Source organism: Dendrobates tinctorius, unplaced genomic scaffold, assembly GCF_039654945.1.
Source record: "Dendrobates tinctorius isolate UK_male_01 unplaced genomic scaffold, ASM3965494v1 ptg000173l, whole genome shotgun sequence".
NCBI classification, from domain to species: domain Eukaryota; kingdom Metazoa; phylum Chordata; class Amphibia; order Anura; family Dendrobatidae; genus Dendrobates; species Dendrobates tinctorius.
The window spans coordinates 8417721-8445512 of record NW_027361840.1 but is presented as its reverse complement, the minus strand read 5'-3'; the positions used below and the strand labels follow the sequence as shown (position 1 = coordinate 8445512).

The 27792-nt window shown below is 46.6% G+C and overlaps 1 protein-coding gene across 1 annotated transcript; it reads right to left on the bottom strand.

Moving 5' to 3' along the window:
* Positions 1 to 2182: 2182 nt before the first annotated feature.
* On the bottom strand, positions 2183 to 26220 carry LOC141053985 (15 kDa protein B-like). The gene is made up of 4 exons (XM_073551128.1): positions 26044 to 26220; positions 17024 to 17128; positions 15015 to 15110; positions 2183 to 2785 (listed from the first exon to the last, which is right to left on the bottom strand). The coding sequence occupies exons 1-4, from the start codon at positions 26218 to 26220 to the stop codon at positions 2666 to 2668; spliced, it is 498 nt and encodes a 165-aa protein (XP_073407229.1). The 3' UTR covers positions 2183 to 2665.
* Between the last annotated feature and the right edge of the window lie 1572 nt (positions 26221 to 27792).

Here is a 27792-nt window from a genome sequence, read left to right as displayed (position 1 = left end):
CAGCCTGCCATCTAGATGTAGGAGAGCTGGACTGGTCGTGGGACAAATGGATTAGCAGCATCTCTGCACAACCCCCATCTGTGGACGTTGGGCCCTCAGTCCATCCTCATGGAGTCAGTTTCTAACCATTAGTGCAGACCCATGCACATTTGTGGCCTGCTGGAGGTCATTTTGCAGGGATCTGGCAGTGCTTCTCCAGTTCCTCCTTGCACAAAGGCTGAGATAGCGGTCCTGCTGCTGGGTTGTTGCCCTCCTATGGACCCCTCCACGTCTCCTGGTGTACTGGCCTGTCTCCTGGTAGCGCCTCCAGCCACTACGCTGACAGACATAGCAAACCTTGCCACAGCTCACATTGATGTGCCATCCTGGATGAGCTGCACTACCTGAGCCACTTGTGTGGGTTGTAGAGTCCGTCTCATGCTACCACGAGTGTGAAAGCACAACCAACATTCAAAAGTGACCAAAACATGAGCCAGAAAGCATTGTTACTGAGATGTGGTCTGTGGTCCCCACCTGCAGAACCACTCCTTTATTGAGGGTGTCTTGATAATTGCCATAAATTTCCATCTGTTGTCTACTCCATTTACACAACAGCATGTGAAATTGATTGTCAATCAGTGTTTCTTCCTAAGTGGACAGTTTGATTTCACAGAAGTTTGATTTACTTGGAGTTAGATTCTGTTGTTTAAGTGTTCCCTTTATTTTTTTGAGTAGTGTGTGTAGTTATTTATTCCAAATATAACAGTATAACATAACACAGCCATTAATGTCTACACCGCTGGCAATAAAAAGTGAGTACTCCCCTCTGTGAAAATAGACAAATGTTGCTCAGTTAGCCATGTTCCCTCCCCGGGGTCATGTGGCTCACTAGTGTTACAAGGTGTCAGGTGTGAATGAGGAGCAAGGGTGTAATATTGGGTGTTATCGCTCTCATACCAGTCATCGGCTCCTGATGACGAAGAACTGTCTGAGGATGTGAAAAAAGGAATTGTTACTCCACATGAAGATGGCCGAGGCGATAAGAAGATCGCGAAGACCCTGACACTGTGCTGCAGGTCGCGGGCCAAGACCATACGGACTGATACATGTTACCGAGTGTCAGGACAGGAGACATCTGCTCAGCTCCTGGAGGATTGTCTGGACTGGACACATGGTAACACGTCCCCCACAAACATCCGGAGACCCCACAAATATTCACAGACTCCTTAAACCCCTGATTCTGTTGGAGGCAGTTTCTGGGGTTGTAATGGCCACTACAGGTGAAGTGTAGTATTATTTGTGACTACTGCTGCTGGTTGTTTGGTGTCAGTGACATAAAGTATATTACATATAAAAAGGAGTACAATGAACATCAAGAAGTTTTAGTATGTTTATTCCATAAACTGTTCCCCTGAATGCGGCAAACTCTTCTTGTATCATTGTGGCAGTGCCAGATATGCCCAGCAGAGGGCGACACCGCTCTCCGCTCTCCGGTCCGCCCCAGATCAGTGGTTGTTACACATAATATGGACATAATGAAGGGAATGAACCGATAAATCAGTCACTACAAAACCAAACCCGTCCGCACCCCCCGATAAACTGCAGCATGGTGCTATCATCCTGCACATGACCTCTGTGTCCTGAACTGCATCTATTTTATGAAGGAAACATAGATGTAAGATTTGTGTTAATGGACATTGGTGCCGGTGTTTCGTCTGTCATTCTCGGTGCAGGGATCGGGCGTCCAATCTCCGTGCGATGTGTTTAGCGTAACAAAGGGAAACACGAGGCTGAAGAGTCCGCAGACGTATCTGGAGGCCGCAGCAGGAGCGCCATCACTCCCCATCCTCGTCTTCACCATCCTCTGCTTGCTGTCGGTAAATAGGAACATTCTTGTTCATACCCAGAGGCCAAATATCTGACTTTATGTAATATTTCTCCCAGCTGAGGGTTTGTTACAGTGTATCAGTACAGACGATCCAATGTTACAGTGCTAAATGCTGGGATCTCCTGACACTGATACATTGTAACAAACCCTCACCTGGGACTAGGAAGGAGTAGACCATGGTGGGTTTCTGTCTGAGGGTCTGTTACAATTGCCCCCAGTCTAGACGATCTTCTGTGAGCTCCAGACTGATCCATTGTAACAAACCCTGACACATTGTGCGCTCTGGTCTCATACAGTGTACAGGGGTATATAGCAGCTCATATATGGAGTGCGGTTTTCTATGGTGTCGCTCCGCGCAGGAAAGCGTAAAATGACGCAAGATTGCTATGTGCTGGATGTTCAGGGGCTAGAAGTAAATTCCAGGGGCGGACATATCATTGGTGCAACCTGTGCAGCCGTCCAGGGGCCCGAGAGCTCAGGGGCCATGAATTGTTCTGCAACAGGGGTCTCTTCTGTCCGCCAGTGGAAAAGAAAATACATGACCCCGGCCGAACAACTGACCCCAGGAGGAGGAGGCAATGCTCGCCATTGAGCTTTTGGTGTTTGGTTGGAAGCAAAGAATGTTCCATTCACTTGCAGCAAGCAGTCCAATGAGTAAAAGTGAGGAATTCACAGTGTTCTGGACTATGGGAGATGATGACTCGGTGCGATCTGATCTGTGAAACATGGTGACATCCTAGATACAAGCAGGCGGGCTCCTCCGGTCACCCGGACGGGCGAGGGGGCGACCACTGTAAGTCACCCGTGATTCGGGAGGAGGCTGAAGATACAGCCCAGACATTGCTGCTTATGAAGCTTTCCAGGGTCCTGGGAGAATTCAGAAATCTGCGTCCCGTTCTTTACGTCCTTCACAGCGTTCTGCAAAAAGAGCAGAGAACAAGAGACAAAATGTATCCGATGTGGACTATCTAATGGCTGCAGTGAATGGACGCCATCTTCTACAACCCATCCCAATCACATAGAAGGGACACCGGGGCAGAACTCCCACTTTAATCACAGCTGGATTTAGGCCCCAGAGGGTAAAGAATCCTCGGGGGGCCCGAGACCCCGCACAGTGATGGGTCCAGCAGAAGACAACCCCGATGTAGGTGACATTGGAGCCATCTCCAGCGTCTACTATGGGGCGAGGCCGTCATATCTATCAGACCTTACAGATGATCTGTCCTGTGTGAACAGTCAGGAGAAACATTAAACTGAAGAATGGAAACATCAGAGCCGCTCTTACATTTATCGTGACAAATCTTAGATATTGTGCAGCTCCGGGGCCTGAAACATCTGTAGAGAAATGATCTTTTCTAGTGCTGATCTCAAGTGGGAGCAGGGAGAATTTTTGGGGTCCAAAACAGCACCATAGAAGCCCCTCATCTCCTGAGCCCAGAAATCCCATCTGAGCAGCTCATGAAAAACAAGGAAGATGCTAAAGAGCTTTGTGCCATTAGAGGGCGCTCACAGCCACAGGGTCGAGGAGGAGGAGGAGGGAGGAGAGAGGAGGAGGAAGGAGGGGGAGGATGGAGGGAAGAGGGGGAGGAGGATAGAGAGAGGAGGAGGAGAGATGAGGAGGATGGAGGGAGGAGGGTAAGGAGGGAGGAGACAGGAGGAGGAGGAGTCTGGAGGGAAGAGAGGGAGGAGGAGGATGGAGAGAGGAGGAGCAGGATGGAGGAGAGAAGAGGAGGGGGAGAAGGAAGGAGGAGGAGGATTGAGGGAAGAGGGGGAGGAGGAGGATGGAGAGAGGAGGAGGGAGGAGAGAGGAGGGGGAGGAGGAAGGAGGGGAAGGATGGAGAGAGGAGGAGGGAGGAGAGAGGAGGGGGAGGAGGAAGGAGGGGAAGGATGGAGAGAGGAGGAGGGAGGAGAGAGGAGGGGGAGAAGGAAGGAGGGGAAGGATGGAGAGAGGAGGAGGGAGTAGAAAGGAGGAGGGGGAGGAGGAAGGAGAAAGGAAGAGGAGAGAGAAGGAGCGAGAAGGAGGAGGGAGGAAGGAGGGAAGAAGAGGGAGGAAGAGGATGGATGGAGGAAGAGGAGAAGGAAGATGGAGGGAGGAGGGGGAGGAGAGAGGAGGAGGGAAGGAGGAAGAAGGAGGATGGAGGGAGGAAAAAGGAGGAGGGAGGATGGAGGGAGGAAGGGTAGAGGAAGGAGGAGGGAGGGAGTAGGAGGTAGCAGGGAGGAGGAGAGAGGGAGGAGGAGGAGGAAGAGGGAGCGAGGAGGAGAGAGGAGGAGGAGGGAAGTAGTAGGGGGGAGGAGAAGGGACAAGGAAGGAGGAGGAAGGAGAGAGCAGGAGAGAGGGAGTGGGAGGAAGGGAGGAGGAAGGAAGAGGGAGGAATGGGGAGGAGGCAGGAGGGAGGGAAGAGGAGGGAGGGAGTAGGGGGGAGGAAGGAGGGGGAGGAGGGAAAGGAGGGAGGGAAGAAAAGAAAGTGAGGAGAAGGGAGGGATGGAGTAGGGAGGAGATCCATCATTTAGAAGAAAGTTCCCCTGGTAGATCCTCCTGAGCTGTGGTGGAGCAGGGCGGCCTGGCACTGGGTACTGAGCGTTCTGCCCACGCCTGTGCCGGACCATTAACCTCCAGCACTTGTTACATTGTGTCATCTCTGAGGTTCAGGAAACAAAGTAACTAAACAAGAGCGGCAGAGGCGCTTCCTAATCACTGATAGGTCTTGGCCGGTGTCAGGACTCTGCAGGGCTTTTTGCTCCTCTCTTTCTTCATGTGTTCAGTACTTTTCTCATTATTGCACATCATTTATGGACATCTCTGGTGATTTCCTTTGTGGCTCGGATTTGTTGTTCCCGACATCTGGGGAGAATTTCACGGCAATAAACAGATTTACCAATAGAGTTGCTCAGAATATTGGTGACGTGTTCTATCCTTCCATCACCGCTGTACATATATATGTGTGCGCCGAACTGAACAGCGGCCGCCGGAGAAGGAAAACTTATTTTTTATTTATTATTAAAAAATCAATAAAATGCTACTTCAATATTGTCACAGCAAATATACCCCAAACTAAAGGGGACACCAGCCACTAATACAATGTTACAATGTTAATCAATAAATGGGGACAAAAAGATATGACTGGACATATAAAGTTTAGGCAGTAAAGAATCATTTAAGTCATCACAACCAGGGATTTCACAAGTCAAAGTGGGGAACAAAGGCGATTCATATAGTAAAATCAGTGCAAAAAAGCATCTCCATAAGCCCCATGCATTCCCATACGTTATGTCCCGATCCCATGACACAGCCTGTTATCCACCTAATAATGCCCAGCAAAGAACCAGATGGCAAGAACACGTCTACCAAGTCCCCAATATGGTCAATTAGCAAATCACAGTGAAATTACATGCTTAATATATGCAGAGTAAGGTGTAAAGCTGTGGCGGTGAGGACCTGCACCCCGACGCGCCTTTCGCCCGCTAGCTTCTGGTAGCTGTGTTTAACCCCTTCATGACCAGAGGTATTTTTCATTTTTTTTTTTCCCCTTATTCCCAGAACCATAACTTTTTTTATTTTTCTATCAATATGGCCGTGTGAGGGCTTGTTTTTTGCGGGACGAGTTGTACTTTTGAACGACATAATTGGTTTTAACATGTCGTGTCCTGGAAAACGGGAAAAAAATTCCAAGTACGATGAAGTTGCAAAAAAAGTGCAATTCCACAATCGTTTTTTTGTTTGGCTTTTTTACTAGGTATACTAAATGCTAAAACTGACCGGCCATTATGATTCTCCAGATCATTACGAGTTCATAGACACCAAACATGTCTAGGCTCTTTATTATCTAAGTAATGAAAAAAAAAATTCCAAAGTTTGTTGAAAAAAAAATTGCACCCGTAGCGTCTCCATTTTTCGTGATTTCGCGTTGGGGGAGGGCTTATTTTTTGTGCACCGAGCTGATGTTTTTAATGATAAAATTTTGGTGCAGATGCGATCTTTTGATCGCCTGTTATTGCATTTCAATTCAATGTTGTGGCGACCAAAAAACCGTAATCCTGGCATTTTGACTTTTTTTTCTCGCTACGCCATTTAGCGATCAGGTTAATCCTTTTTTTATTGATAGATTGGGCGATTCTGAACGCGGCAACACCAAATATGTGTAGGTTTGATTTTTTAAAATTATTTTATTTTGAATGGGGCACTGATTCACACTATAGGAACGGAAAGAAGCGCAAATAGGGTCTTATCCAATAAACAGGGTAAGAAACGTGTTGAAATTCTACTCACCTGATATAGGAGAGGTATAGCGCATGAAATTATCAGTCAGCTGCCGCACCTCCACAGGTCAGACCAGTGACCGCCGAAATATATAGTTAAGTGGAACTTTTTATGGATTTAGTGCGCTGCTTAACATGACACAATTACTCGTGCATTAACAGATCGATATTTTATTCATTATCCCAACGCGTTTCGAAGTGCAAATCACTTCTTCCTATATCGTCCCCTTAGGAAGAAGTGATTTGTACTTCGAAACGCGTTGGGATAATGAATAAAACATCGATCTGTTAATGCACGAGTAATTGTGTCATGTTAAGCAGCGCACTAAGTCCATAAAAAAGTTCCATTTAACTATATATTTTGAATGGGGGGAAAGGGGGGATGTTTTGAACTTTTTATATATTTTTTTAAATATTTTTAAAAACATTTTTTTTTTACCTTTGGCATGCTTCAAAGCCAACCAACGGGTGGCGCTCATAGCATTCTGGCAGTAACAACCATAGAGATCTACAGGAGACCTCTGGTTGCCATGCTAACCCATCGATGACCTGCCATCACATGACGGGGGTCACCGATGGATGGGATTTCCAGCATGCTTGCCGAAAGCACATGTTAAATGCCACTGTCAGAGTTTGACAATGACATTTAATGGGTTAACAGCTGAAAACAGATGTGACCTCACTGCTGGCGCCCACATCAAAGGGAGGGATCCAACATCAGCGCACTATTACACCAACATCTGAAAGGGGTTAAAGGTGTCTGTAGCCATCAGCGTCACACACAGCTGAGACATTTCTTTATATTTGATGACTATTTTCTTGTTTGATTTTCTTTGTTGTATGTTTAATAAAATTTTGCAATTTATTTATTTTTGATAAAAACTTCTACCTTGTGCTTTTTCTGTTCACTTTTCTCAGGCAGGTAAGAAGCTGGTGATACAGACGGGAGTTATATATATGTGTCTGGCACATGACATTTTATGGATTATAATTTTGATATAATTGTGATACTTGGGATGTTGGTATTGAAGCATTTTACGTTTTTATGGTGGGCTCCTGATAAGTGATTTCTGTATAGAGAGGTCCGGTGTCGGGTTTATGGTGGGCTCCTGATAAGTGATTTCTGTATAGAGAGGTTCGGTGTCGGGTTTATGGTGGGCTCCTGATAGTTGATTTCTGTATAGAGAGATCCGGTGTCAGGTTTATGGTGGGCTCCTGATAGATGTTTTCTGTATAGAGAGATCCAGTGTCAGGTTTATGGTGGGCTCCTGATCAGTGATTTCTGTATAGAGAGGTCCGGTGTCGGGTTTATGGTGGGCTCCTGATAAGTGATTTCTGTATGGAGAGGTCCGGTGTCAGGTTTATGGTGGGCTCCTGATAGATGATTTCTGTATAGAGAGATCTGGTGTCAGGTTTATGGTGGGCTCCTGATAGATGATTTCTCTATAGAGAGGTCCAGTGTCGGGTTTATGGTGGGCTCCTGATATATGATTTCTGTATGGAGAGGTCCAGTGTCAGGTTTATGGTGGGCTCCTGATAAGTGATTTCTGTATGGAGAGGTCCAGTGTCAGGTTTATGGTGGGCTCCTGATATATGATTTCTGTATGGAGAGGTCCGGTGTCAGGATTATGGTGGGCTCCTGATAGATCATTTCTGTATGGAGAGGTCCGGTGTCTGGTTTATGGTGGGCTCCTGATAGTTGATTTCTGTATGGAGAGGTCCGGTGTCGGGTTTATGGTGGGCTCCTGATAGTTGATTTCTGCATGGAGAGATCCGGTGTCAGGTTTATGGTGGGCTCCTGATAGTTGATTTCTGTATGGAGAGGTCCAGTGTCGGGTTTATGGAGGGCTCCTGATAGTTGAAATCTGTATAGAGAGATCCAGTGTCAGGTTTATGGTGGGCTCCTGATAAATGATTTCTGTATAGAGAGGTCCAGTGTCAGGTTTATGGTGGGCTCCTGATATATGATTTCTGTATGGAGAGGTCCGGTGTCTGGTTTATGGTGGGCTCCTGATAGTTGATTTCTGTATGGAGAGGTCCAGTAATAATTATAATAATAATAATTTTTTAATAATAATAATTTTTATTTATATAGCGCCAACATATTCCGCAGCACTTTACAATTAAGCGGGGACATGTACAGACAATAAATTCAATACAAGTTAAGACAATTCAAACAGTGACATTAGGAGTGAGGTCCCTGCTCACAAGCTTACAATCTACAAGGAAATAGGGGGACACAGTAGGTGAGAAATGCTTGTTAATTCAGGTCTGGCAATTATAATAAATAGGGATTTTCATATAAAGCTGCATGATCCGGTCATCAGCCCGTGTGTTTAAGTGCAATAGACAAGTATCAAGTGCAGTTATCGTGTGCATGGAGGGTGTGGAGACAGATGAATAGTAGGGTGCAGATTCAGAATAATATTTGGAAGGAGGGAACAGGGCAAAGTTAGTTTGCTGAATAGTTGATGTGGTAGGCTTGTTTGAAGAGATGGGTTTTCAAAGCGCGCTGGAATAGGTCAGGGCTAGGTATCAGTCTGATCATCTGGGGAAGTGCATTCCAGAGAGCTCGAGCAGCACGAGAGAAGTCTTGGAGACGGAGATGCGAGGTTCGGATTACGGGGGATGTAAGTCTTAGGTCATTTGTAGAACGGAGGGCACGTGTAGGGCGATAGACCGAGATGAGAGAGGAGATATAAGGCGGTGCAGAACAGTGGAGAGCTTTGTGGGTGAGAGAGATGAGTTTATACTGGACCCTGTAGCGAATAGGTAGCCAGTGTAATGACTGGCACAAGATGGAGGCATCGGTGAAGCGGCTGGACAGAAATATGACCCTGGCTGCCGCGTTCAAGATGGATTGGAGAGGAGAAAGTTTGGTAAGAGGGAGACCGATCAGAAGAGAGTTGCAGTAGTCCAGACGAGAATGAATAAGAGCGACAGTAAGAGTCTTAGCAGTTTCAAAGGTGAGAAAAGGTCGGATTCTGGAGATGTTTTTAAGATGCAGGTGACAAGAGCGACTGAGTGATCGGATGTAGGGAGTAAAGGAAAGTTCAGTGTCGAATATGACCCCAAGACAGCGGGCATGCTGCTTGGGAGTTATGGTTGAACCCTCCAGGGTTATTTCGATGTTAGGTAGAGTGAGGTTAGTAGAGGGGAGAAACACAAGAAGTTCAGTTTTGGAGAGATTTAGTTTCAGATAGAGGGAGGACATGATGCTAGAGACAGCAGACAGACAATCCTTGGTATTTTGAATTAGGGTAGGGGTGATGTCAGGGGAAGAAGTGTATAATTGGGTGTCATCAGCATAGAGATGATACTGGAACCCAAATCTGCTGATTGTTTGTCCAATAGGGGCAGTGTATAAAGAGAAGAGGAGGGGGCCTAGGACTGAGCCCTGCGGGACCCCGATAGTAAGGGGACGAGGAGAGGAAGAGGAGCCGGAAAAAGATACAGTGAAGGAGCGGTCAGAGAGATAGGAGGAGAACCAGGAGAGGGCTGTGTCCTTGAGGCCTATAGAGCAGAGCATAGTGAGGAGGAGCTGATGATCCACAGTGTCAAATGCGGCAGCGAGATCCAGGAGAATCAGCAGGGAGCAATGACCTTTCGATTTAGCTGTTAGCAGATCATTAGAGACTTTAGTGAGGGCAGTTTCAGTAGAGTGTAAAGAGCGGAAACCAGATTGTAAGGGGTCGAGAAGAGAGTTATCCGAGAGATAGCGGATTAGACGGGAGTGGACCAGGCGTTCCAGGAGTTTAGAGATGAAGGGATGGTTAGAGACAGGTCTGTAGTTAGCAGTGCAGTTCTGGTCCAGGGATGGCTTTTTAAGTAAAGGGGTTATGATGGCATGTTTAAATGAGGAGGGAAATATACCTGAAGAAAGAGAGAGGTTAAATATTTTAGTCAGGTGAGTGGTGACCACTGGTGAGAGAGACTGCAGGAGATGTGAAGGAATGGGGTCACTGTTGCAGGTTGTAGGCCGAGCAGAAGCGAGGAGCTTGGAAACTTCTTCTGAAACAGGCTCAAAGATATCTAGTGAGCTTGAGGTGCGGCAGGGAAGGGGATCCAGGCACTGAGGAGATAGGGCTGAGATATCCTGATGGATGTGGTTGATTTTTTCTAGGAAATAAGTGGCCAGATCCTCACCACTGAGGTTGGTGATGGGGGCCTGTACTTTAGGTTTCAGGAGGGAGTTTAAGGTTTCAAAAAGTCGTCTTGGGTTGTTGGCTAGTGAGGTGATGAGGGTGGTGAAGTAGGATTGTTTGACCAGATGAAGGGCAGAGTTATAGGTTTTGAGCATGAACTTATAGTGGATGAAGTCTTCTGCTAAGAGAGATTTTCTCCACTGCCGCTCTGCACACCTTGAGCAGCGCTGAAGAAAGCGTGTTTGCGTTGTGTGCCAGGGCTGCCGTTGTCTGTGTCGGGTCTTTCTGCGTATAGAAGGTGCTGCTTCATCTAGGGCATTCTTCAGTGTATTATTGAAGTGTGACAATGCTATGTCTGGACAGGAGGGGGAGGAGGTGGGGGCTAAAGATGTGTGGAGATTGTCCATAAGCTGTTGGGTATTAATGGTACGTGTATTCCAATAAGTGTGGTAAGTGGGGGTGTCCCGGGTGAGGAGACAATTCTTGACTGAGAAGGAAAGAAGGTTGTGGTCCGAGAGCGGGAGAGGTGAGTTAGTAAAGTCGTGCAGTGAGCCGGGACGGGAGAAAACCAGGTCCAGAGTATTCCCGTCCTCATGTGTAGGAGAATTAGTAAACTGTGAGAGGCCGAATGAAAAAGTTAGAGAAAGAAGATGAGAGGCAGACTGGGAGAGCGGATCATTGATGGGGATGTTAAAGTCTCCCATGATGAGGGTGGGGATGTCACAGGATAGAAAGTGAGTAAGCCAGGTGGCGAAGTGGTCTAGAAACTGGCGGGAGGAGCCTGGAGGGCGATAAACAACCGCCACTCGTAAGGAGAAGGGCTTAAAGAGTCTGACGGCGTGGACTTCAAAGGAAGGAAATGTAAGTGAGGGAACCAGGGGGATGACCTGGAAAGCACATTGTGATGAAAGGAGCAAACCAACACCTCCACCCTGTCTGTTCTCAGGTCTGGGGGTATGTGAAAATTTCAGCCCACCAAACGAGAGAGCGGCAGCAGCGGTGGTGTCTGAATGCTGGATCCAGGTTTCTGTAATAGCCAGAAGGTGAAGGGAATTAGAGAGAAAAAGATCGTGAATGTAAGTCAGTTTGTTACACACAGACCGTGCATTCCAGAGAGCACATTGGAAAGTGATAGGAGAAGGCATGCACTGAATGTTAATAAGATTAGCAGGGTTTCTATATGCAGCTGGAGGAGAGTAACGTATGCTGGTGGAGGGAGGCCCAGGGTTGGGGGAGATGTCACCTGCAACTATTAAAAGGAGAAAAAACAGAAAAAGCAGGTGGTGGGATGATTTGTATGAATGTTTTGAGTGCTGCATGAGGTATTGGATGGTTTGGTGTGGGTAAGAAATGTAAATAGAGCCTCAGAGTTATACATGGGAGAGGGGAAAAGGGAGGGGTGGATATGCAGAGAGTGCACAGAATGTGTAAAATGGCAGGCGAGTTGTTAAAAAGCAGAAGTGAAGACAAAAAAGCAGCAGGTTGATATGATCAATGCATATGTAGTACGACTGACCAAGAAGCAAGCGTGCATGAAAAACTTATGCACCTTACCTGTCTCCTGCCCTGTCCAACTGCATTGTCTAACTGCAAAACACTTGATCCTGTTGCACTTAATATCTGTTGCACGCGTGAGCCCGCACGCGTGCAATCCCAGCCAGAGCTAAATATATATGAAATGAAATGTCTGCTAGCTTCAGCCACCAAAAGGCCACAATCAGTAATTAACCAATTAACACAAGGCCAGAGCAGGCATTACTATGCAGGGTAAATAACTAACGCTGGACAAGGCCATCAAACAGAGAAAGGGAAAAAAAAAAAACCTTTCTACACTTCAAAGCAGAAACCAAAAAGAAAAAAAAAAAAAGACCCACCACAGGAGTGATGGAATTAAATACCATGAAAATATCTTGCAACATATGATGCAGTTCACACTTATCAGACAGCACACATGGATGATGGAATTAAATACCATGAAAATATCTTGCAACATATGATGCAGTTCACACTTGTCAGACAGCACACATGGTGTCGGGTTTATGGTGGGCTCCTGATAGATGATTTCTGTATAGAGAGGTCCGGTGTCAGGTTTATGGTGGGCTCCTGATAGATGATTTCTGCTTGGAGAGGTCCAGTTTATGGTGGGCTCCTGATAGTGGATTTCTGTATGGAGAGGTCCGGTGTCGGGTTTATGGTGGGCTCCTGATAGTTGATTTCTGTATGGAGAGGTCCGGTGTCGGGTTTATGGTGGGCTCCTGATAGATGATTTCTGTATGGAGAGGTCCGGTGTCAGGTTTATGGTGGGCTCCTGATAGATGATTTCTGTATAGAGAGGTCCAGTGTCAGGTTTATGGTGGGCTCCTGATATATGATTTCTGTATGGAGAGGTCCTGTTTCGGGTTTATGGTGGGCTCCTGATAGATGATTTCTGTATAGAGAGGTCCGATGTCAGGTTTATCGTGGGATGATATGTATTGAATCTTTCTTGGAATTTTATAAGTTCGTGTTCAGATTCAGTCCAGATAATTAAGATGTCATCGATGTAACGCATGTAGGTTAAAGGTTTATGGAGCAGGAAGCTAAAAGGTCACTTTCCAGTTTTCAGCCACTGACCAAATACTGAAAGTGTGAACGTGGCCTTACTGAGAGCAATCTGACAATCAATCTTTTTTTTGCCACAGAACCAGGTCTTCTTTTTCTTCTGAGTGAATGGTGGACACCATATTGTGCCGCGCACAACCGAAAATACAAGATCTGATAAACCGGCACAACAGGTTATATATCGTTTAAATACCGTATATACTCGTGTATAAGCTGAGATTTTCAGTCCATTTTTTTGGGCTGAAAGTCCCCCTCTCGGCTTATACACGAGTCATATACCTGGGGGTCAGTGGGGGAGGTGGAGCGGGGGTGTCAGAGATCATATTTACCCCCCCTTGCGCGGTCTCTGCAGTTCCCCCGCTTCTCCACAGTCTCCTTTCCTGCCTTCAGTGGTCACGTGGTACCACTCATTAAACTCATGAATATGCACAGAGACAGCGCCAGGGGTGGGTAAGTATAGCGATATTCACCTGTGTGGGGTCCATCGCTGCTCACAACTGTCTGCTGCGTCCTCTGTCTGTGATGATTAGGCAGCAGAGGGCGCAATGACGTGGTTAGTGCACGCTGCGCCCTCTGCTGGCTGAACAGTCACTGACACAGGAAGCGGCAGACAGCGGTGAGTAGCTATGGATCCTTGACAGGTGAATATCTCAGGTGCCGGGTCCTGAGCAGGAGAGGTGAATATGGCATTTTTTAATTTTTTTTTGCAACAGCATATGGGGGCATAATATATGGAGCATCTTATGGGGGCATATTCTATGGAGCAGCATATGGGGGTATATTCTATGGAGCAGCATATAGGGCATATTCTATGGAGCAGCATATGAAAACATAGTCTATTGAGCAGCATATGGGGCATATTCTATGGAGCATCTTATGGGGGCTGCATATGGGGGCTTATTCTATGGGGCAGCATATGGGGGCATATTCTATGGGGCAGCATATGGGGGCATATCCTATGGGGCAGCATATGGGGGCATATTCTATGGAGCATCTTATGGGGGCTGCATATGGAGGCATAGTCTATGGAGCAGAATATGGGGACATAGTCTATGGAGCAGCATATTGGGGCATATCCTATGGGACAGCGTATGGGGGCATATCCTGTGGGGCAGCATATGGGGCTTATTCTATGGGGCAGCATATGGGGGCACATTCTATGGAGCATTTTATGGGGGCATATTCTATGGAGCATCTTATGGGGGCATAATCTATGGAGCAGAATATGGGGGTATATTCTATGGAGCAGCATATAGGGCATATTCTATGGAGCAGCATATGGGAACATAGTCTATTGAGCAGCATATGGGGCATATTCTATGGAGCATCTTATGGGGGCTGCATATGGGGGCATATTCTATGGGGCAGCATATGGGGGCATATTCTATGGGGCAGCATATGGGGGCATATCCTATGGGGCAGCATATGGGGGCATATTCTATGGAGCATCTTATGGGGGCTGCATATGGAGGCATAGTCTATGGAGCAGAATATGGGGACATAGTCTATGGAGCAGCATATCGGGGCATATCCTATGGGACAGCGTATGGGGGCATATCCTGTGGGGCAGCATATGGGGCTTATTCTATGGGGCAGCATATGGGGGCACATTCTATGGAGCATTTTATGGGGGCATATTCTATGGAGCATCTTATGGGGGCATAATCTATCGAGCATTTTATGGGGCATAATCTATGGAGCATCTTATGGGGAAATAATCTATGGAGCTTCTTATGGGGCCATAACCTTTATGAAGCATTATATGGGGCATATTATTCTATGGAGCATCTTCTGGGGGCATTATTAACCTTTGTGCAGCATTATATGGGGTGTATTTTGTATGGAGCTCTTATGGGGCCATCATGAACTGTATGGAGCATTATATGGGGCTCCTGATTCAATATGCATATTCAAAAACATTTAACCTACTGATGTCTCAATTAATTTTACTTTTATTGGCATCTATTTTTATTTTTGAAATTTACCAGTAGCTGCTGCATTTTCCACCCTAGGCTTATACGCGAGTCAATAAGTTTTCGCAGTTTTTTTGTGGCAAAATTAGTGGGGTCGGCTTATACACGAGTGTATACGGTATCTTTTATTTAACCAGATGTAAGAAGCCACCATGCTGCGCCTGCTCTTACCTCTCCCATCTGTCTGTAGTTTTCTTTCCTACATTGCCATGTGATCTTGTTCTTGTTCGGATTGGTAATCATATCGGCCACACATGCCATCACCACCTGCACATGATGAGATACCGTATTAGTGGCAGTGATACATGTTGGTGGTGATACATTACGGCCCCAGTCTGGGGCTCATACAGCAGCACAGGCTTTCTATGGTCCATGTATGATGAATGTATATGGGCTGTGATCAATGAGATCCATATCTGCTGCTGATAACTGTTCTGACTGATCAGTATCCCACGTTATACCTGCACTCAGTGCGGCGGTGACCACATAGTAATAATTATAATATTATGGAAGAGCAGAGGTCCACTAACCTGTATACATCAGTGATGGCAATATACTGGATAGGATGATGTACACTCACTGGCCACTTTATTAGGTACACCTGTCCAACTGTGTGTTAAGACTTAATTTCTAATCAGCCAATCACATGGCGGCAACTCAGTGCATTTAGGCATGTAGACATGGTCAAGACAATCTCCTGCAGTTCAAACCGAGCATCAGTATGGGGAAGAAAGGTGATTTGAGTGCCTTTGAACGTGGCATGATTGTTGGTGCCAGAAGGGCTGGTCTGAGAATTTCAGAAACTGCTGATCTACTGGGATTTTCACGCACAACCATCTCTAGGGTTTACAGAGAATGGTCCGAAAAAGAAAAAAAATCCAGTGAGCGGCAGTTCTGTGGCCGGAAATGCCATGTTGATGCCAGAGGTCAGAGGAGAATGGGCAGACTGGTTCGAGCTGATAGAAAGGCAACAGTGACTCAAATTGCCACCCGTTACAACCAAGGTAGGCAGAAGAGCATCTCTGAACGCACAGTGCGTCGAACTTTGAGGCAGATGGGCTACAGCAGCAGAAGACCACACTGGGTACCACTCCTCTCAGCTAAGAACAGGAAACTGAGGCTACAATTTGCACAAGCTCATCGAAATTGGACAGTAGAAGATTGGAAAAACGTTGCCTGGTCTGATGAGTCTCGATTTCTGCTGCGACATTCGGATGGTAGGGTCAGAATTTGGCGTAAACAACATGAAAGCATGGATCCATCCTGCCTTGTATCAACGGTTCAGGCTGGTGGTGGTGGTGTCATGGTGTGGGGAATTTTTTCTGGGCACTCTTTGGGCCCCTTGGTACCAATTGAGCATCGTTGCAACGCCACAGCCTACCTGAGTATTGTTGCTGACCATGTCCATCCCTTTATGACCACAATGTACCCAACATCTGATGGCTACTTTCAGCAGGATAATGCGCCATGTCATAAAGCTCGAATCATCTCAGATTGGTTTCTTGAACATGACAATGAGTTCACTGTACTCAAATGGCCTCCTCAGTCACCAGATCTCAATCCAATAGAGCATCTTTGGGATGTGGTGGAACGGGAGATTCGCATCAGGGATGTGCAGCCGACAAATCTGCGCCAACTGTGTGATGCCATCATGTCAATATGGTCCAAAATCTCTGAGGAATGCTTCCAGCACCTTGTTGAATCTCTGCCACGAAGAATTGAGGCAGTTCTGAAGGCAAAAGGGGGTCCAACCCCTTACTAGCATGGTGTACCTAATAAAGTGGCCAGTGAGTGTATATGGAGCTGGTACACAGATACAGAACCAAGACGGGGGGCAAAGCTTTACCTGGCCTGAATATGTGTTCTATACAGGGGCTTTATAATTTCTAGCTAAAGTTTCTCTCCGTTCCATATCTGCTTTTTACTCTACATTTGGCATCGACTGTAGGAATCCTACATTCATTATATATCGGGTGGCTCTATATAATCTACAGCTGGTGTACATCGATCAGATAGGCAGCCGGTATCTACATCTGATCTGTATCTCTTCTGTATCTTTCCTCCGTCTGCTCTGTATTCATCTACATGAGTCCCTGACTACTTCAGATCTGGACAATAACTCCCATCCTCTGCCTCTATGTCCAGTCGCTGCCAGTAACATTTCCCATAATGGCACTGACCCCATCCGATTTATATTCACAGTTTGCAGGATCCTCGTTCCCGGAGGTGAAACAAGTCGTCTCTTTGATGGAGAATTTCAGAACTTTCCTTCCTGTAGATGATTCCTGAAAAAAGTAGAGAAATAGTCAGGAATGGAGATGAGGATACATTAAACTCGTCATCCAGGGGCAACAGCAATTGCTCAAAATGGAGAAATAAAATCTCAAGTTTTAATATACAAGAGCTTCTCACAAATGAGAATATCATCAAAAAGTGAATTTATTTCAGTTCTTCAATACAAAAACTGACTCTCCTATATTCTATAGAGTCATTACACACAGAGTGATCTATTTCACGGGTTTATTTCTGGTAATGTTGATGATTATGGCTTACAGCCGATTAAAACCAAAAAGTCATTATCTCAGTAAATTAGAATAATTATCAATAAACACCTGTAAAGTCTCCTAAGTGTTTTTATGCAGGGGGGGCATTTATGTACATGTAATCAAAGTACATGTATCTAAGTACGCTGGCAGTTATAACATGGCAGTTAGACAGGGCAGGAGACAGGTAAGACAAATAAATAAATCTCTTCCCTGTACATTTGGGCAACTCCAAATATTTACCATATGCATTTGTATAACTTATATCCTGGCCGCTGCATTTACACACATCCACCACCCTGGTATTAACTCTCTACACTCCGTCCATATCGGCCCCTTACTCCTTTCCTCTCCTATGTATAGCACTCACGCTCTTTTCACATTGCTAAATTGCACAGATCCATTCAGTCCCACCATTCAACACCAGAGACGCTCTCAGAAATCACTTAACCATCTGCTCACTCTTTCTATCCTCCTTCTCCTAGTCGCAGGAGACATTGCTCCCCCCCATGTTATAGAAAGTCAAACCCCCCGACTGCTACACTCAGAAATCCCTCTAATCTTATTAATATTCCCTGCATGCCATCTGTCTCTCTTAATTGTGCACTTTGGAATTCTCGCTCAGTGTGTAACAAACTCTCCTTCATTCATGACTTCTTCCTTTCTAATTCTCTTAACCTTCTGGCTCTTACTGAAACCTGGATCCAGCAGTCAGATACTACCGCTGCTGCTGCTCTTTCATATGGGGGGCTACACTTCTCTCATACCCCAAGATCAGACAATAGAGCAGGTGGAGGCGTTGGTCTGCTCCTATCACCAAAATGTACCTTTCAGGTTATCCCTCAAGTACCCTCACTTGTCTTTCCTTCTTTTGAGGTCCATGCCGTCAGACTCTACACCCCCTTCTCCATGCGAGTGGCGGTGGTGTATCGTCCTCCCAGCCCCTCCCATCAGTTCCTGCATTATTTTGCCACTTGGCTTCCACATTTTCTCTCCTGTGACATCCCTACCCTCATCATGGGCGATTTCAACATCCCCATTGCTCTTCCCCTCTCCCCATCTGCTACTCACCTTTTATCTCCAACCTCCTCGTTTGGCCTTTGGCAGCTTACTAATTCTCCAACGCATGAAGACGGAAACTCCCTCGACTTGGTCTTCTCTCGGCTTTGTGCAGTGGATGATTTTGCAAACTCCCCTCTCCCGCTCTCTGACCACAACCTTCTTTCATTCTCTATCAAGAACTGCCAGGCTGCTCAGGTCACCCCCACTGTCCAGACTTCTAGAAACATACAGGCCATTAACACCCAGAAACTTATGAAGAACTTGCAGTCTTCATTGACCCCTATCTCCTCCCTCTCATGTCCTGATTCTGCACTGAACCATTACAATCAAACACTTCAAAGTGCCCTGGATGAATCTGCTCCTCCTATACATAGAACACCACAACACAGACGGCGACAACCCTGGCACACCCTGAAAACACGTTTCCTGCAGCGGTGCTCCAGGTGCGCCGAACGTCTGTGGAGAAAATCCAACCTACCCGAAGATTTCATCCATTTTAAGTTTATGCTTAGAACATACAACACTGCCCTTCACCTCTCCAAACAAACCTATTTCAACACCCTCATCACTTCACTGTCCAATAACCCGAAACATCTCTTTGACACTTTTCATTCTCTACTCAACCCAAGAGTACAGGCCCCAACCACGGAGCTCCGAGCTGACGATCTGGCCAATTACTTCAAAGAAAAAATTGACCAGATTCGACAGGAAATTATCTCCCAATCCCCTCACACCATGCACTGTCCTCCCTCCCCCACTGCATCTAACTCACTCTCTGATTTTGAACCAGTCACAGAAGAAGAAGTGATCAGGCTCCTTGCATCTTCTCGCCCAACCACTTGCACCAGTGACCCATTTCTGTCACATCTCCTCCAGTCCCTTTCCCCTGCTGTCACCCCTCACCTAACTAAAATATTTAACCTCTCTCTCTCTTCTGGTATCTTTCCCTCCTCATTTAAGCATGCCATCATACATCCACTACTTAAAAAACCATCCCTCGACCAAAACTGTGCCGCTAACTATAGACCTGTCTCTAATCTTCCCTTCATCTCTAAACTCCTGGAACGCCTGGTCCACTCCCGTCTTATCCGCTATCTCTCAGAAAACTCTCTTCTCGACCCTCTCCAATCCGGTTTCCGCTCTTTACACTCCACTGAAACTGCCCTCACTAAAGTCTCCAATGATCTACTAACAGCTAAACCAAATGGTCATTACTCCATGCTAATTCTCTTGGATCTCTCTGCAGCATTCGACACTGTGGATCATCAGCTCCTCCTCACTATGCTCCGTTCCATTGGCCTCAAGGACACCGTTCTCTCCTGGTTCTCCTCCTATCTCTCTGACCGCTCCTTTACTGTATCTTTTGCCGGCTCCTCCTCCTCTCACCTTCCCCTTACTGTTGGGGTCCCTCAAGGATCGGTTCTAGGCCCCCTCCTCTTCTCCTTGTACACTGCCCCTATTGGTCAAACAATCAGTAGATTTGGGTTCCAGTACCATCTCTATGCTGATGATACCCAATTATACCCTTCTTCTCCTGACATCACGCCAGCCTTTCTAGAAAACACCGGCGATTGTCTAAACGCTGTGTCTAACATCATGTCCTCACTATATCTGAAAATGAACCTGTCAAAGACTGAACTCCTGGTGTTTCCTCCCGCTACTAATGTACCTATACCCGACATTGCCATTTCCGTGTGTGGTTCCACTATTACTCCCCAGCAACATGCCCGCTGTCTTGGGGTCATACTTGACTCCGAGCTTTCCTTTTCCCCCCACATTCGATCACTGGCTCGCTCTTGTTATCTGCACCTCAAAAACATTTCTAGAATTCAACCTTTTCTTACTTTTGACTCTGCAAAAACTCTTACTGTTTCTCTTATTCATTCTCGTCTCGACTATTGTAACTCTCTTCTAATCGGTCTCCCTCTTACCAAACTCTCCCCTCTCCAATCTGTCTTGAATGCTGCAGCCAGGATCATATTCCTCACCAATCGTTACACCGATGCCTCTACCTTGTGCCAGTCATTACACTGGCTACTAGTGTTGAGCATTCCGATACCGCAAGTATCGGGTATCGGCCGATACTTGCTGTATCGGAATTCCGATACCGACTTCCGATATTTTTTCAATATCGGAATTCGGCATCGGAATCGGAAGTTCAGTTGATTGACGGCCTGACGTCATCATGATGCGCGGTGTGTGCGCATCATGATGCGCCGTCATTTCGGGCCTTCCGGGGGTCTCTGCCGGCCTGCCGGGGGGCTGTGCCGGCCTGCCGGGGGGCTGTGTGGACTGCCCGGGGTCTGTACCGGCCTGCCGGGGGGCTGTGCCGGCCTGCCGGTGGTCTGTGCACCCTGTGGGGGTCTGTACCGGCCTGCCGGGGGGCTGTGCCGGCCTGCCGGGGGGCTGTGCTGATGTCCGGGGGTCTGTGCAAGCATCGTCCGATGGGACTACAAGTCCCATCGGGCGATGCCTGCTACCATGACAGTGATTGACACATTAGCCAATGATGGGACAGTAGTAGTCCCATCATCCGGCTAATGTGTTAAATGTTAAAAAAAAAAAAAAAAAAATACTACATGCATGCTACATACATACTACATGCATGCTACATATATACTACATACATACTACATACATGCTACATACATACTGCATGCTACATACATACTACATACATACTACATACATACTACATACATACTACATATATACTACATACATGCTACATACATACTGCATGCTACATACATACTACATACATACATACTACATACATACTACATACATGCTACATACTGCATGCTACATACATACTACATACATACTACATGCATGCTACATACATACTACATATATACTACATACATACTACATACATGCTACATACATACTGCATGCTACATACATACTACATACATACTACATGCATACTACATATATACTACATACATACTACATACATGCTGCATGCTACATATATACTACATGCTACATACATACTACATGCATGCTACATACATACTACATATATACTACATGCATGCTACATACATACTACATACTACATATATACTACATACATACTACATATATACTACATACATACTGCATGCTACATACATGCTACATACATACTACATACATACTACATACATACTACATGCATGCTACATGCATGCTACATGCATGCTACATACATACTACATGCATGCTACATACATACCACATACATACTACATGCTACATACATACCACATATATACTACATACATACAATACATTCATACAATACATACATAGACATACAGTACATATAACATAGAGTAACATACTTACCAATACTTGTCACATTGTTCCCCGAAGCCATTGTCTATTCCGGGATAAATATTAACATAACAAACCACAAAAATACTCACCCACGATCCGAAGCAGTCCACGAGTGTGTCCCACGACGATCTTGGGTAGAGAACTGCAGCATCAGATGATGCTGCCGTTCTCTACGGGCTGTAGGAATCCAATGACGGAAGGTAGGTATCCTTCCGCACTGTATTCCTCCGCCACTTAAAAAAAAAAAGTCCCTAGTCTCACTTTATGCCATTGCTGTGTGGGAATTTCCCACACAGCAATGGCATAAAGTGAGACTAGGGACTTTTTTTTTTTTTAAGTGGCGGAGGAATACAGTGCGGAAGGATACCTACCTTCCGTCATTGGATTCCTGCAGCCCGTAGAGAACGGCAGCATCATCTGATGCTGCAGTTCTCTACCCAAGATCGTCGTGGGACACACTCGTGGACTGCTTCGGATCGTGGGTGAGTATTTTTGTGGTTTGTTATGTTAATATTTATCCCGGAATAGACAATGGCTTCGGGGAACAATGTGACAAGTATTGGTAAGTATGTTACTCTATGTTATATGTACTGTATGTCTATGTATGTATTGTATGAATGTATTGTATGTATGTAGTATATATGTGGTATGTATGTAGCATGTAGTATGTATGTGGTATGTATGTAGCATGCATGTAGTATGTATGTAGCATGCATGTAGTATGTATGTAGTATGTATGTAGTATGTATGTAGTATATATGTAGTATGTAGTATGAATGTAGTATATATGTAGTATGTATGTAGCATGTAGTATGTAGCATGCATGTAGTATATATGTAGTATGTATGTAGTATGTATGTAGCATGCATGTAGTATATATGTAGTATGTAGCATGTAGTATGTATGTAGCATGCATGTAGTATGTAGCATGTAGTATGTATGTAGCATGCATGTAGTATATATGTAGTATGTATGTAGTATGTATGTAGCATGCATGTAGTATGTATGTAGCATGTAGTATGTAGCATGCATGTAGTATATATGTAGTATGTAGCATGTAGTATGTATGTAGCATGCATGTAGTATATATGTGTTATGTATGTAGCATGTAGCATGCATGTAGTATGTATGTAGTATATATGTGGTATGTATGTAGCATGCAGTATGTATGTAGCATGCATGTAGTATATATGTAGTATGTATGTTGCATGTAGTATTTATGTAGTATGAATGTAGCATGTATGTAGTATGTAGTATGAATGTAGCATGTATGTAGTATGCATGTTGTATGTATGTAGCATGTAATTTTTTTTTTTTTTTTTTTTTTTTACATTTAACACATTAGCCGGATGATGGGACTACTACTGTCCCATCATTGGCTAATGTGTCAATCACTGTCATGGTAGCAGGCATCGCCCGATGGGACTTGTAGTCCCATCGGACGATGCCTGCACAGACCCCCGGAGCCTGCACAGACCACCGGCAGGCCGGCACAGCCCCCCGGCAGGCCGGCACAGCCCCCCGGCAGGCCGGCACAGCCCCCCGGAGCCTGCACAGCCCCCCGGCAGGCCGGCACAGCCCCCCGGCAGGCCGGCACAGCCCCCCGGCAGGCCGGCACAGCCCCCCGGAGCCTGCACAGCCCCCCGGCAGGCCGGCACAGCCCCCCGGCAGGCCGGCACAGCCCCCCGGAGCCTGCACAGACCACCGGCAGGCCGGCACAGACCACCGGAGCCTGCACAGACCCCCTGGCAGGCCGGCACAGACCACCGGAGCCTGCACAGACCCCCTGGCAGGCCGGCACAGCCCCCCGAAAGGCCCGTACAGACCCCAGAGAGGCTGTACAAGGGCAGGAAAGGGTTTTTCTTATTCCGATACCGGAAGTCCCATAGACTTGAATGGGACTTCCGGTATCGGAATCGGCGATACCGATACTTTTTTTAAAGATCGGCCGATACCATCCGATACGATACTTTGAAGTATCGGACGGTATCGCTCAACTCTACTGGCTACCCATCCACTCCAGAATCCAGTACAAACTTATTACCCTCACCCACAAAGCCCTCCATGGCTCAGCTCCACTCTACATCTCCTCCCTTGTTTCAGTATACCATCCTACCCGCGCCCTCCGTTCTGCTGATGACCTGAGGTTAGCATCCTCAATAATCAGAACCTCCCACTCCTGTCTTCAAGACTTTACACGTGCTGCGCCAATTCTTTGGCATGCACTTCCCAGGTCAATACGATTAGTCCCCAATCCCCACAATTTTAAGCGTGCCCTGAAAACTCATTTATTCAGACTGGCCTACCGCCTCAACACATTAACCTAATCTATCCCTGTGTGGCACAGCCAAAAGTTTTACCATAACCAGGTTCCCCGCATCATGTTCCCACATGCTTTATGCATCCATTAGCCCTCTGTGTCTGTACTATTACACACTTAACATTATGGCTGGTCCATACAATCAGGGCAACTGTTACCACCCACCTTTCGTGTCTCCCTCTTTCCTCATAGACTGTAAGCTTGCGAGCAGGACCCTCATTCCTCTTGGTATCTGTTATGATCTATGTGATTATTGTTATGCTGTAATGTCTATTGTCTGTACAAGTCCCCTCTGAAATGTAAAGTGCTGCGGAATATGTCGGCGCTATAGAAATAAAATTTATTATTATTATTATATTATAAAGGTCCCTTAGTCTGTTTCAGTAGCTCCACAATCATGGGAAAGACTGCTGACCTGACAGATGTCCAGAAGGCAGTCACTGCAGTCACTGACACACTCCACAAGGAGGGGAAGCCACAAAAGGTCATTGCTAAAGAAGCCGGCTGTTCACAGAGTGCTGGATCCAAGCAGATTAATGGAAAGTTGTGTGGAAAGAAAAAGTGTGGTAGAAAAAGGTGCACAAGCACCAGGATAACCGCAGCCTGGAAAGGATTGTTGAGAAAAGGCCATTCAGTAATGTGGGGGAGATTCACAAGGAGTGGACTGCTGCTGGAGTCATTGCTTCACACCACACACAGACGTCTCCAGGACATGGGCTACAAGTGTCACATTCCTTGTGTCACCCACTCATGACCAATAGACAACGCCAGAAGCGTCTTACCTGGGCCAAGGAGAAGAAGAACCGGACTGTGGTCAGTGGTCCCAGAGTCTGGAGGAAGAGTGGAGAGGCCACAATCCAAGCTGCTGGAGGTCTAGTGTGAAGTCTCCACCATCAGTGATGGTTTGGGGAGCCATGTCATCTGCTGGTGTAGGTCCACTGTGTTTTATCAAGACCAAAGTCAGTGCAGCCGTCTACCAGGACATGTTAGAGCTCTTCATGCTTCCTTCTGCCGACAAGCTTTATGGGGATGGAAATGTCATTCTCCAGCAGGACTTGGCCCCTGTCCACACTGCCAAAAGGACCAACACCTGGTGTACACACAACAGTATCACTGGGCTTGATTGGCAGCAAACTCACCTGACCTTAACCCCATAGAGAATCTATGGAGTATTGTCAGGAGGAAGAGGAGAGACACCAGACCCAACAATGCAGACGTGCTGAAGGCTGCTATCAAAGCAACCTGGGCTTCCATAACCCTTCAGCAGTGCCACAGGCTGATCGCCTCCATGCCACGCCGCATTGATGCAGGAATTGATGCAGAAGGAGCCCCGACCAAGTATTGAGAGCATTTAGTGATCATACATTTCAGGAGGACAACATTTCAGATTTTACAATCATTTTTCAGGCTGGTGTTATAAAGTATTCTAATGTACTGAGATAATGACTTTTGGGTTTTCATTGGCTGTAAGCCGTAATCACCAACATTACCAGAAATAAACCCGTGAGATAGATCACGCTGTGTGTAATGTCTCTATAGAATGGAGGAGAGTCACTTTTGTATTATATTCTAATTTTGTGAGAAGCACTTGTACTTAAAATTCTATTTCTTTATATTTCAGGATCTCTGCTTTCTGTCAATCAGTAGGAGCCTTCAGTGCTGTCTGCTGGTGGATTCTGATGAGTCCTGGCCGCCTGATGGACGGACACGTTACACTTATCGGATCCAGCCAGCTGAGCGTCCATCACATCATTTACAAACATTCCCCTTGATTGACGGTAAGCAGAGGTCCTGAAAACTGTGACAGTTTGATGGAAAGTATATGGGGACATTGCAGATCTTATCACTAGATAAATAATGAGATGCATTTGCTAAAAGTGAAATATTCCTGTGCTTCCCCCCACGATTGTCTGATGAGAGTTGCAGCCGCCAGGTTACCGCTCACCTGCACTTCGGCGCTGTCTTCATCTTCAATCTTCAAGAGCTTAAATAGGAAATTCTGAGCCCAAAATGTGTTCCCAAAATGGATAATTTGTGCAATGAGGTTGTGAGGGGTGATTGGGGCGGCCACTATGGAGAAGACGTGGCTGCAGAGGAGCAGACCCTGGACGGAGCGGTCCATCCCTGGGGTCAGAAGCTGCCGTCCTCCCGGGCTCTGGGTGCAGTGATGCCCCCGGTATCACCCGGCTGACATTCGAGGACTCACAGTCTCAAGTGTCTGGTCAGCAAACACTTGTGGCTCGGGTGCACATATTTCTGAGGACAGGGAGCGGTGATGGCGGGAGCACACACCGTGACATTACAGGAAGGCCTGGACTTGTGATACTTTGTATCTTTCTGTGTACAATAGAACTTTATGAAATCTGAATCATTCGCTATTGCGATCCTTCGTTATTTCAGTGTTTCTTTGTGTTCTACTTCAATTTAGGGAGGTTTCCATGATTTTTCCTCCCCAAAGGCGACGCACATGTTGAATCTAATAAACAGAGCCGATATTCCCGTTCCCGGGTCCGGTGCTGCCGCTCCACAACTGACCTGTTCCCTGGATGCAGCAGTGATGTTACAACTACAGCGCACATGACCGCTGCAGCCAGTCACTAAGCTCAGCAGCTCCACTGATGAAGACAGCACAGCAGCTTATCTGTGGCCATGATGGGCGCTGTAGTTGTGATGTTACCGCTGCAGCCAGTCAGTAAGCTCAGCAGCTCCACTGATGAAGACGGCACAGCTGCTTGGCTGCGGCAATGATGGGCGCTGTAGTTGTGATGTTACCGCTGCAGCCAGTCACTAAGCTCAGCAGCTCCACTGATGAAGACAGCACAGCAGCTTATCTGTGGCCATGATGGGCGCTGTAGTTGTGATGTTACCGCTGCAGCCAGTCACTAAGCTCAGCAGCTCCACTGATGAAGACAGCACAGCAGCTTATCTGTGGCCATGATGGGCGCTGTAGTTGTGTTACCGCTGCAGCCAGTCACTAAGCTCAGCAGCTCCACTGATGAAGACAGCACAGCAGCTTATCTGTGGCCATGATGGGCGCTGTAGTTGTGATTGTACCACTGCAGCCAATCACTAAGCTCAGCAGATCCACTGATGAAGACGGCACAGCAGCTTATCTGTGGCCATGATGGGCGCTGTAGTTGTGATGTCACCGCTGCAGCCAGTCACTAAGCTCAGCAGCTTATCTGTGGCCATGATGGGCACTGTAGTTTGATGTTACCGCTGCAGCCAGTCACTAAGCTCAACAGCTCAACTGATGTAGTTGACACAGTGGCTTATCTGTGGCCATGATGGGCGCTGTAGTTGTGATGTTGCCACTTCAGCCAGTCACTAACCTCAGCAGCTCCACTGATGAAGATGGCACAGCGGCTTAGCTGTGGCCATGATGGGTGCTGTAGTTGTGATGTTGCCACTGCAGCCAGTCACTAACCTCAGCAGCTCCACTGATGAAGATGGCACAGCGGCTTAACTGTGGCCATGATGGGTGCTGTAGTTGTGATGTTGCCACTGCAGCCAGTCACTAACCTCAGCAGCTCCACTGATGAAGATGGCACAGCGGCTTAGCTGTGGCCATGATGGGTGCTGTAGTTGTGATGTTGCCACTGCAGCCAGTCACTAACCTCAGCAGCTCCACTGATGAAGATGGCACAGCGGCTTATCTGTGGCCATGATGGGTGCTGTAATTGTGATGTTACCG